General features: G+C 39.0%; 1 protein-coding gene across 5 annotated transcripts in view; it reads left to right on the plus strand.

Moving 5' to 3' along the window:
* DPP6 (dipeptidyl peptidase like 6) overlaps nucleotides 1–12656 on the plus strand; it is a gene marked incomplete at both ends in the record, with an annotated part of 1060012 nt that overhangs the window by 733090 nt on the left and 314266 nt on the right. For all 5 annotated transcript variants that reach the window (XM_079711771.1, XM_079711773.1, XM_079711770.1 and 2 more), the window contains one exon: nucleotides 10823–10917. In XM_079711771.1, coding sequence (XP_079567897.1) covers nucleotides 10823–10917 — 95 coding nt within the window. The remainder of the gene's footprint in view (nucleotides 1–10822; nucleotides 10918–12656) is intronic.

A 12656-nucleotide genomic window follows, 5' to 3' on the forward strand; every position in this document is an offset into this window, starting at 1 on the left:
GGATTTATTTTCTCTTATACAGAAAATCCTACTTTCTCATAACATTAGTAGAATTATTTATTTGCTTGGAATCATGTCTTATAGTACAGTGCTGTGATTAACATGGAACTTTTCGATAGCCAGCATCAATAATTGCCATCTGACTGACCATTTTAATTGTAAGCGTCCTTAAGTCAGGGAACATGGCTAATTCATAGTGTGTCTAGCAGAGTATCCCTCACATTGTAAATGTTCTTTTAAATAAATGAAATGTCCACTGGTTAGACTCTTTTCTCTGAGTTTCGCTTCTTACACCCACCATTTCTCTCCTTGGAAACTCCTACCTTTTCTAAGCACATTCTCATGAAAATAAGTTACTTATCCACTCTTAGTAAAATGCACATCATTTATTTTACATTTTCTCACTATCTCTGTTTGTACTGATGTTTCCCTGGTGTGTTGGAGGATTGTGTGTAGTTCTTATAATTTCAAATAAAAGGCTGTAGTTATCATGGTGGGTACTTAAAAAAAAAAATCACGAGTTTCAACCCAACCTAAAAAAAACAGAAAAAAAAAACTTTGGCATTTTCTTTCCACTTGACTCCTTTTTTTTTTTTTTGTAAATTTATTTATTTTATTTTTGGCTGCGTTGGATCTTCATTGCTGTGCGTGGGCTTTCTCTAGCTGTAGAGAGAAGGGGCTACTCTTCGTTGTGGTGTGCTGTCTTCTCATTGCTGTGGCTTCTCTTGTTGTGGAGCACGGGCTCTAGGCATGTAGGCTTCAGTAGTTGTGGCACGTGGGCTCGGTAGTTGTGGCTCGCAGGCTCTAGAGAGCAGGCTCAGTAGTTGTGTCTCATGGGCTTAGTTGCTCTGGTGCATGTGGGATCTTCCCCGACCAGGGCTCGAACCCGTGTCCCCCGCATTGGCAGGCAGATTCTTAACCACCGCGCCACCAGAGAAGTCCCACACCTGACTCCTATTTTTTTTTTTTTTTTTTTTTTTTGCGGTGTGTGGGCCTCTCACTGCTGTGGCCTCTCCCGTTGCGGAGCACAGGCTCTGGACGTGCAGGCTCAGCGGCTGTGGCTCACAGGTCCAGCCGCTCCGCGGCATGTGGGATCCTCCTGGACCGGGGCACGAACCTGTGTCCCCTGCATCGGCAAGCGGACTCTCAACCACTGCGCCACCAGGGAAGCCCCTGACTCCTATTTTTAATCTGTTGATTCTGATGATGATTACTGGGACTCTGGTTACCATATAACTTCATGTTCTTTTTTAAGGTGTTGTGACATTTGGGATAATCTGGAAATACTTCATTTAAAAATCTTTTTCTCCCACAGCTGTTGCCTTCATTGCCCATAAGAGTGGAGACACATAAATGGCAAGAGGTATCAGAAGGTCTGCTGACCACCTTTTAAGGACATCCTTTGATTTTCTCTTTGATAGCCATGGCTTAAGAAGAGTGATTTTTTTTCCAGATCAATGATAGACTATGGTGTAAACTAAGGCATTCTTTGGGAATAAAATGCTGTCACTTATTATAACTTCAAAATATTGCTGTTCAGAAGAACTTTCTGCAGTGATGGAGATGTTCTGTCTCTGCTGCGTCCAGTACACTACCCAGTAGCCATGTGTGGCTTTGAGTGCTTAAAATGTGCCTTGTACAAAGAAGGAACTAAATTTTAAATTTTATGTAATTTTAATTAATTTTTAATATTAGTAAGAACATGTGGCTAGTGGCTACATATTAGCACCACAGTTCTAGATTATAAATATGGTCCACCTAAAATTTTCATTTGGCTTATATTTCCTGAAATGTGTTAATTCTAACATCAGCTTTCTAATTATAGTTGTTTCTTCCTATAACTCTCCATACAAGGCTTAATATTTGCAAACCAAAGGAAAAATCACTCTTAGCTGTAGGCCATGTATCTACATCTGGATTGAAGACTGTCATTGGTTGCTGCAAATTTTCGCCCCTGGCTTCTGACCTTGGAGGGAGAGATTTCAGAATTTTTATTTTATGACCTAGTGGTTATTGGAGAAATACGATGAAAACACAAGCCCTACCTGCCTGCAACCCAAATACATGCAAATTACTGCAAAAGCCTAACAAAGGATAAAATGTAAGAATGAACCAACATAGCTTTATTCTCGTTATAGCTGCATGATCTTTTTTAACTACTTGAACTTTAAAATCAATTTTAACTTTTTATTATAGAAAATTTTAAGCTTAAACAAAAGTAGAAAGAATAGTAAGTAAACTCCTATTTGTCCATAACCCACCTTCAGCCATTATTTCCTGTTGGCCAATCGTATTGTGTCTGTATGCTGACCTTTTTCTCCTCCACCCATGCTATTTAGAAGCAGACCCCAGATACCATATCGTTTTATCCTCTTTGTTTCACTGTGTACATCTCTAAAAGATAAGGACTTGGTTTATCTTGTTAAACAGAAAAGCATAACCACCATATCACACTAAAAGAAGAAATAACCCCCAAATGAAAAACAACAGTTTCTTAATAGCATTAATAATCCTATTAATCCTATTCATAGCATTAATTATCTTATTTGTGCTTAAATTTCTAATTGTCATATAAATGTCATTATTTATTTGAAGAAGCCAGGCCATTTTCCCTGTAGTTTCTCAGAGTCTCCTACTTGTATCTTTATGGCATTGGTTAGAATGGTCCTCTGTCCTCTATTTCCTGCAAGTTCTAGTTGGTCTAATAGCCTGACTGGGTTTGAGGGTTTTGGCTTTGGTTGTGCTAGCACTTCATCAGTAGTGCTATATTCTTCCTTAAGGAGGCAGTTCATGCTGATTGCTCCCCTTCTGTGCTGTAGCAGCCCTGGCTGATGGGCACCTTAACTTATTAGGAGCTGTAAAATGGTGATATGCTAATTCCATCAACCTTTTCCACTTGATAACTGGAATACTTCCATAAGATGAAATTTCCCCTTATCTGTAATTTGGTTACCCAATGATACAGTTTGTATAGGAAAGAAGGAAACCTTCTTGATGCTTTCCTTTTTCTTTACCAGTTTTAAAATAATATGTTGGTTTATAAGTATCCTCTAATAATAATCAATTGAATTAGTTGTTTCTTTTTGAAGTATCATTCTAAATTCATGAACTTATTTAAAGAGCTTCAGTCCGTTCCAGTTATTCTTACTAAAGCTCTAAATGGCTGGTCCTTGGCTGGTGGGAGCCTTTTCAGGTTGGTTTCTGAATCATTTGACATGGTAATAGAATTTGATAGCTTTGCTGGTCTCTAGGATAGTTTCTGTCCCAGACCTGGAATCAGCTGTTTACAGGAGTCCTGCTTTCCTTTGGTGGGAAATGGTATTTCTAGACGACAGTGTGGCTGTTAGGGATTTATATTTTATGACCATCATATGGATATTGACTGTTGTAGGAAAAATATGCTTATATATTTTTTAGGAAATATATGCTATGTGTTATTAGAACGTACATAAACAGAAATAAATTATATCTGAGAAAAATATGATAAATGGAAAGAACAGTGTTTCTGTCAGCATTGTTTAAAATTAAAAGAAGATAATCATGAGAAAAATCAAATCTACTCCATTTGTTATGTGCACTATTTGTTTCAGTAGTTAAAATCTATTTCTATGCATCGATTCTTTGTGATATTTGTATAATCAAGGATTAATATGCTCCTCAAAACCAACCAGCATATACAACTTATACTTGGCAATGAGAACTAAATTATCTCAGTTTTTAAGAAATCTATTGTAGGGCTTCCCTGGTGGCGCAGTGGTTGGGAGTCCGCCTGCCGATGTAGGGGACGTGGGTTCGTGCCCTGGTCCGGGAGGGTCCCACATGCCGCGGAGGGCTGGGCCCGTGAGGCATGGCCGCTGGGCCTGCGCGTCCGGAGCCTGTGCTCCGCAGCGGGAGAAGCCGCAGCGGTGAGAGGCCCGCGTACCGCAAAAAAAAAAAAAAAAAAAAAAAAAAAAAAAAAAAAAAAAAAGAAATCTATTGTACCATAAATGCATTACATTTTCAAAATTTTCACCATGGGTAAGGCTTTTGAAAGTTGTTAATAATACATTGTTGTTAAGCAAAAGTAAACAAAACATAAAGATAGCTAATATATGATATTAGCCAGCTTTATAGCTAATATCAGAGGAATAGACTCAGAGGAAATGACTGGAATTTTATCTTATTTTTGGAAGAGTACATAAAATAATTTGTGGCATTGCTGTATATTTTTGTATCACAATTTGGGGAAGCAAAATAAAATGAAACTTCCCCTTATCTGTAATTTGGTTACCCAATGATAACGGTTTGGATAGGAAAGAAGGGAAATTTTCTTGATGCTTTACCAGTTTTTAAATAATTGTGCTAGCTACCAGTGCAACTTACTCTATTTCTTTAACTTTTTAGCTTTGAAGAGTTGCTCAAGTACACAGAACAATTAAATTAATGATGTATTTTAAATGCAAAGCACTGGATAGTTGGCACACGAAGAATAAATAGCCAGTGGGCGGTCCTGTGCGAGATTTCCCTTGGGAAGTCTTTTCCTAGGGACCTCCCTGTTGAGCGTGGCTTTTCAGTTTTACCTTCCTATCCTCACAGCATTCAGATGCACTCCTTTTGTAACATCGTTTTGCCCTGCAGGGACAGGAGTAAAGTAGCTGTAACAGAATCTCACAAAGAGACACATAAGGTGAAATTTGAGAAAACCACCATGTCCATCTCTCCTTCCTTTTACTTTGGCCCAGAGCACTCCCTCTTCTACAAGGAGTTCTGCCTGTTGTTCCACAAGTAGGTTGGGTATTTGGTGACTCAGACTTGTGATAGGATGCATTTGTTAAATGCTTCGCATATTTTTTAGCACCAACTTTCATATCAGTTATTATGCTAAGAGTTAGGAAACCAAACAGGTATGGCCTCTTCCCGTGAGAATCATGACTCTAGTGGGAGAGAGCTGTAGTAGCAGATAAGCAACGTGCTGTGATGAGCATAAAACAGGTGAATGACACGTCAGGGGTCAGCAGAGAGAGATGGATTCTGCATGGCAGAGGCATGAAAAACTGCCTGGAGGAGAGACCTTTACACCGAGCCCAGGAAGATTGTGCCTGGCGGGGGCGGGAGAAGGGCACTGCAGCCAAGGCAGCGGCACAGGCATCAGAGAGGCTTGGAAGGCAGGACTTGTTAGGATGCTTAGTTAGTGGGGGGTGGTGGGAAATTAACATGGGAAGAGAAGACAGGCCAGAAGACTAAGGGCTTCGAACGTCAGACTAAGGAGTTCGGCCAAAGTAGCCTTTGCCAAGGAGCCAGAAAAAAAAAGTTTTGAAAAAGAAGTGTGGCCTTGTCCCGATAGAGAAAGGGACAGAGGGTCCCACTGGGAGGCCCTGGAGTAGTCCAGGGTGAAGGTGACAGCCATCCAACCCGGGACAGGGCCACCGGAAGTGAAGAGTGGGAGAGCCTTCAAGAGGAAGGACGAGGGCCTTCCCTGGTGGCGCAGTGGTTGAGAATCTGCCTGCTAATGCAGGGGACATGGGTTCGAGCCCTGGTCTGGGAGGATCCCACATGCCGCGGAGCAACTAGGCCCGTGAGCCACAACTACTGAGCCTGCGCGTCTGGAGCCTGTGCTCCGCAACAAGAGAGGCCGCGATAGTGAGAGGCCCGCGCACCGCGATTAAAAAAAAAAAAAAAAGAGGAAGGATGAGCAGGAGAGGGATAGAATACTGGGGGTGAGACAGGAAAAGGAAACCCAGGTAGGGGAGGGGCAATACGGCTGGCGGGGGGGGCGGGGGGGAGTGGGAGGTACAAACTATTGGGTGTAAGGTTACAGGGGTTTATCCTGTAACATAGGGAACAGAGCCAGTATTTTGTAATAACTGTAAATGGAAAGTAACCTTTAAAAATTGTATGAAAGTTAAAAATTTTTTTAAATAATAAAATTTTAAAATTCCAATAAAAACATTTATTAATGGAAAGTAAACAGTTCTTTCAGGGAAAAAGAAGGAGACAAAAGTGAGCCAAATCCTCTGCTGAGATAATATTGGCAGCTGACAACACTGAGAGCCTACCGGGAGTGCGGCGTGATTTTAAACACATTATAAGTATGACGTGTATTATCTCATTGACTCTCCACATGAACAATAGAAGGTGTATACTATTATTTTACCTACTCTACAAAAGAGAAGTCATCTTTAAAAAGCATTATTAGGGAGAGAACATGTAGTTTTTTTTTTTTTTTTTTTTTTTTTTGCGGTATGCGGGCCTCTCACCGCTGGGGCCTCTCCCGCTGCGGAACACAGGCTCTGGACGCGCAGGCCCAGCGGCCATGACTCACGGGCCAAGCCGCTCCGCGGCATGTGGGATCCTCCCGGACCGGGGCACGAACCCGCGTCCCCTGCATCGCAGGCAGACGTTCAACCACTGCGCCATCAGGGAAGCCCGAGAACATGTAGTTTTAAAAAAAGATTTGCAAATCTCCAGGAAGATAGAATTCTACACTTGCACTAATCTAATAAAATAGTCACAAAATATATGAAACACAATTTGGAGGATCTACAGGACAGAATTATTCAAAACATCATTACACTAGAAAATTTCAATATTAAGGAAAGGTCAGGCACACAAAAAATTAGCTAAGTGAGAGACAATTTGATGAGACAAGTAATATGGTTAATTTAATGACCACATATAGAACTCTGCATTTACAATTGGAGAATATACCTTCTCTCAAGAAACTTACAGAAATGGACCATGCATCAGGCCATAAACTACTCTCAACAAACTTCAAATAATTAATAATCTAGATTTTTTCTGACCACATGTAGGCAAATCACAAGTCAATAACAAAATGATAGTATATAAGAGTGTTTCACATACATTTGCAAATTGGAAATTCTGAAGAACTCACAGGTTGAAGAAGAAATCATGACAGAAACTAAAAATGCATAGAACTAAGCAGTAGTGAAAATACTACCCATTAAAAACTTATGGACTCAAAGAAGTAATTAAGAACATTTATAGCACCATTGTGATTATATTAGAAAAGAAGAAATGCTGAAATTAATAAGCTAAGTATCAAACTTAAAAGTTAAGAAAAGGGGGATAATGAGATAAGATAGAACAGGAATTGATAAAACTGAAAGGAAAGGTACAGTATTATCTCCGTCTGACCCGTGGACCACACGTGCATGCAGAGAGTCCCAGTAGTTCAGCTTAAGATGAAATATCTGAATGGAGAGTGAAGCTGCTGCCCGGAAAGACAAAGTTGGCTATCCAGGCCTAGCAAAGAAAATTACCTGCTATAGCAAAGGAAACAACACTCATTGGAGAATGCTAACAAAACCCAGAATGTCCAGAAGTTAATCCATGATGTCTAGGATATAGTGCAAAATTACCTTACTACAAAGAACCAAAAAAGAATGGAATACACTCAAGATAAAAGTAATTGAGTCTGACCCTGAAATGAAAGCGATTTTGGAACTGAGAGATAAGGATTTTAAAAGAACTATTGTAATTATCGTCAGCGAGTTAACGTGAGCATGTTTTCAGTAAATGAAAATCTCATCAGAGAAATGGGAAATCTCAGCAAAAAAATAGAAACAATAAAAAGAACCAAATGGAAATTCCTAAACAGAAGAATACAGATTCTGAAATTTTAAAATTCATTGTGTGGATTTGATAGTCAAATAATCATGACAAAGAAAAGACAAAGTGACTTTGATGATAGATGAAAAGAAATGATTCAAGGTGAACAGAGAGAAAAAAATTCTTTAATGAACAGAGCATCAGAGACTGTAGATAATATCAAGGTGCCCAATATATGGGAAATTGGAATACCAGAAGTAGAGGAGGCAGATAAAGGAGTAGAAGAATTATCTTGCAAATTAATGGCTCAAGATTTGATGAAGACATAAATTTTCAGATACAAGACGCTCATTAAACATCAAACAAACACGAAGAAGGCCCCATCTAAAAGTGCATTGGAGTCAAACTGCTGAAAACCAAAGACAACAAATAAATCTTGATAGCAGCAAAAGTGCACGGAAATGATATGCAGGGAAATAATTCAACTAATAGCTGACTTCTCATTAGAAACCATGGTGACCAGAAGACAGTGGAACAGAATTTCAAAATGCTAAAAGGAAAAAAAACCCCATTAACCTAGAAATCTATATTAAGAGAAATATCCTTTAAGAATGAAAGTTAAAGGAAAAGACTTTCAGATAAAACAAAGTTAAAAGTATTGGTTGCCAGCAGATTCATATAGTAAGAAATCCTAAAGAAAGTTCTTTATGAAGTAGGAAAATGATATCTGATGGAAACTCATATTTTTGATAAAGAACAAAAAGCATCAGTAATGGTAAATAGTGGGTAAATGCAAAGAACAAATTTTTCTTTTTTACTTTTTCTTCTTAATTTCTTTATAAACCATAATATTGTTATAAACAATAATTATAACATTGTCTTGTGGAATGTATAATGTATGTCGATGTAATACACATAACAATTATCACAGCATGGGACTGGATGTGGACCTGAAAACTGGACAGATTTCTATATTTCATGAGAAGTGATACATTATTAACTCTTTGTAGATGCTGAAAAGTTGAGTACATATTATAATCCCTAGGACAACCACTAAAAAAAGGCAAAGAAATACAGCTAAAAATAGGGAAATTAGAACTGTAAAAAATATTCAAAAAATAAAGTGAATGTCAGGAAACAAGAAAGAGGGAAACAAGAAGTAGAGGAGAAAAGTAGAAAACAAACCCCCGCAAAAAAAATTAGAGACCAAACTCAGCCGTATCAATAATTTCATTAAATGTGAATATGGTACATTTACCAGGATAGACCATATTTTGGGCCACAAAAATGTCTTAATGAGTTTTAAAAGACTAAAATCATGTACAGAATATTCTTTGATCTAGTGAATTTAAATTAAAAATCTATAAAAATAAGAGGACCAGAATAACTTTACATATTTGAAAATTAAACATGTTTCTAAATAATCATTGGGCCAAGCAGACTTTTCAGGAAAAATTAGGAATAATTTGAACTGAATAATACTGAATTCAGCATATCAAAATTTGTGAGATGTAGTTAATACCATGCATAGAGGAAAAATTAATAGTCTTATTAAAAGGATGGAAAATCAAACCAAAGATCTAAACTTCCATCTTAACAGACTAGAAAAAGGAAGAGAATATTAAAGGCAAAGCAAGTAGAATAAAAGAATAAGAGGCTTCCCTGGTGGCGCAGTGGTTGAGAGTCCGCCTGCCGATGCAGGGGACGCTGGTTCGTGCCCCGGTCCGGGAAGATCCCACGTGCCGCGGAGCGGCCGGGCCCATGAGCCATGGCCGCTGAGCCTGCGCGTCCGGAGCCCGTGCTCCGCAACGGGAGAGGCCACGACAGTGAGAGGCCCGCGTACCGCAGGGAAAAAAAAAAAAAAGGAATAAGAAAGAAAAGAATGTAATTCTGTGGAGTAGAATTTAAAAAGCATAGAAATGATAATACCATTGGAATTAATCCAGTCTGCACAGTGTTTTTCATTCATCAACTGATTATCATGTGAAATTTCTTTACCTTCAGACTGGCTCAGTGTCATCCCCTTCACTCAGAAAGATAGTATTATTTTCTTTTTTAAAAATTTCTATTGGAGTACAGTTGCTTTACAATGTTGTGTTAGTTTCAGGTGTACAGCAAAGTGAATCAGTTATACATACACATATATCCACTCTTTTTTACGTTTTTTTCCCATATAGGTCATTACAGAGTATTGAGCAGAGTTCCCTGTGCTATACAGTAGGTCCTTGTTAGTTATCTCTTGTATATGTAGTAGTGTATATTTGTCAATCCCAATCTCCCAGTTTATCATTTCTTCTTCCAATTGTGTGCCCTGTCTCTCCACCTGCAATCCTTTCAGAAAGTTTACCCTTTCATTTGTAGTATGTATACACACCACACACACACACACACCTACACACCTACACACCTACATGCCTACATATATACCCCTACATGCATACTAGTCAGGGGGATTGCTCCAGTAATTTTCTAAGGGGATATTTGAAATCTCGGTTGAGTTACAAAGGACCAGTGTCACTGAGGATACAATGTATAGAGCCAAAGATATTCATGACGGTGAAACTGCCAATTCCTCCAGGAATAGCAAAGGAAGCTGTGGACCAAATGAAAATAAGTTTGCAGGATATGGTGTGCATGTGTATGTATCCAGATTTTCCCCCAGAGTTTCCAGTATAGGAAATCAGTCCCCTTAGTACCAACTATCTCCGCCCCTTACGGTAGCGGGTTCCTTTTTAAAAAATTTTTTTTTGCAGTACGCGGGCCTCTCACTGTCGTGGCCTCTCCCATTGTGGAGCACAGGCTCCGGACGCGCAGGCTCAGCAGCCATGGCTCACGGGCCCAGCCGCTCTGCGGCATGTGGGATCCTCCTGGACCAGGGCACGAACCCGCGTCCCCTGCATCGGCAGGCGGACTCTCAACCACTGTGCCACCAGGGAAGCCCCAGTAGTGGGTTTCTTAATCTGCTCTGTTGTGTCCACTCTATGTGTCCCACCCAAGAAAAGTCTAGAATGTTCTAAAGATTTTATGTGTGTATATGCTTGTGCTTTATATGTCAGTGTGCAGACTATGAGAAATGATTCAGAGAGAAACTTCACATGCAGTTATATGGAGAGGAGCATATTTAAAGGACCCATTTCACCATATTTAAGGACCCTTTGATGAAATGCAGGATATACTTTTGTTGGAACTAGTCAATTCATTTACCTGCGTCCATCAAAAGCTACTGAGTTCCTTGATGTTTCATGTTTCTGTTTTATTTCCTCTCTTGTAGATAAAGAATTCATCTACAGAGAGCAGAAAGGAAGTGTGATACTGCAGAACGTTGAAACAAATACTTCTACGGTGTTAATAGAAGGCAAAAAAATTGTAAGTACTCTCTTTAATGACAAAGATAATTTCAGTTTTCCCACCTTCAAGTCAGTAAAGCAGAAAATGACTTTAGGTTTCACCTTTTCGTATAGCCAAGCAGAAGCAATAAACTTGTAATACTACAGGCTGAGCAGCTACAGATAATGTGAAATTGAAACCACACTAATTTAATAAGATGAAATCACCATTTTTCTGAGTATACGGGAAATTTCTCTGCAGGTATTGGAAACAAGTGTTGCATATCATATATAATTCAAAGATAAGTCCTAAGGCTTTTGCACATTTACAGAACAATTGCAGTAATTCAGAGAATACTTCAGGACTGCTTGCTCCATCTCGTTTTTTTTTAAAAATTCATCTTCATGTGCACAGGGAATATTAATTTAGGCACTGACTATACTCTAATGACATTAAGTGATGTTTATGCTTTAGAACAAGTACTGAGTCAATATGAATGCCACTGCTTCATCATCTGGGAAAACCTATTTCCCCAAAGATAATGGCGTTAAGATTCGGAGTTCATGTAACAGTTAATGATATTTATTAAAGAATTGACTGAAGTTATGTACCAGAAATCAATTTAAAGAGAATTAACTCTTTTTTTCATATATGTTCATGCTTATTTTTAGAAGGAATAAATCTTCAGCTTTAGGGAGTTGATCATTTTCTTGTCCAATACATGGAGGAAATCAAAGGAAGAAACTAAGGCCAAGTCTGTGTTAAAAGCAAGAATTAAAACAGGCCACGAATTCTCAATCAGAACCATCATAAGAAGCCTCTGATGAGAATCAGAAACACAGGAATCCTAGAATCCTGTGATCTGGGGATTAGAGACCATAGAAAAAATTAGCTGCCTGATTTTACAGATAAGGGTCCCGAGCCCGGTTAGTGAGTAAGCTTTCCGGAGTCCTTGGGTGAGGATTCAGGCAGGGCCCTGAGCCTCGTCCCAGGGACAAGAAGGGATGAAAGGATGATTCCATCTTTGTGCTGCCCTATCCCCTGTCCCACACAAATGCTGCCCTACCTTCTCAAGAACATGACACTGCTGTTTAAATACTCTTCCTTTCTTTTTGGTGTAGCGATACCTTTTTCTTTAAGAATAAACATTTTATTGAGGTTTAGCATGGGCTGGATCCTGCCCTTTACAGAGACTGTTTGCTGGTGTAAGAGAGGCCTAGCAAGGTTGTATGATGGTGTAATTCCCAAAACAACAGGTATTGAATTCAGTAGTAGTTTGCAGAGTAGGACCCGACCTGGAAAGAATGAATGTGCCTGCATTTTTGCATTAAAAAATCATCTTTGGTAGAATGACTCCCATAAGAAAAGCTGATTCAACTCAAAAATACTGAAGTTGCAGAAATGGTTTTCTCATATTAATCGAAAGGAGAAAATGACCAGACCATTGCTGAGGGTAAGTACATGTTAATGCCAGGATGTTATGGATATCTCCTGTGAGGATGTCAGTTTGCTGAAAGCAGGGTAGTCGGTACAGCTGCACTTAGTAAGGAAATACAAGACAAGGAACAGCCTTCTCTTTCTCCGATCAATAACTTGTGACAGATCGTGTATTTTAACTGAAGTTGTTTTAGCCAAGTAATAAGGTGACTTCAGAAACCTCCTTAGGTAAAGAAAAAAGGAAGAGCTCATCTTGAAAATTGGAAGGTTTATTTTATATGATGAAATTGCTTCTTAAAATGTCATTGATTCACTCACCTCAGAAACATTTGTTGAGCACC

Source organism: Hyperoodon ampullatus (assembly GCF_949752795.1).
Source record: "Hyperoodon ampullatus genome assembly, chromosome: 9".
In the NCBI taxonomy this organism is placed as follows: Eukaryota; Metazoa; Chordata; class Mammalia; order Artiodactyla; family Ziphiidae; genus Hyperoodon; species Hyperoodon ampullatus.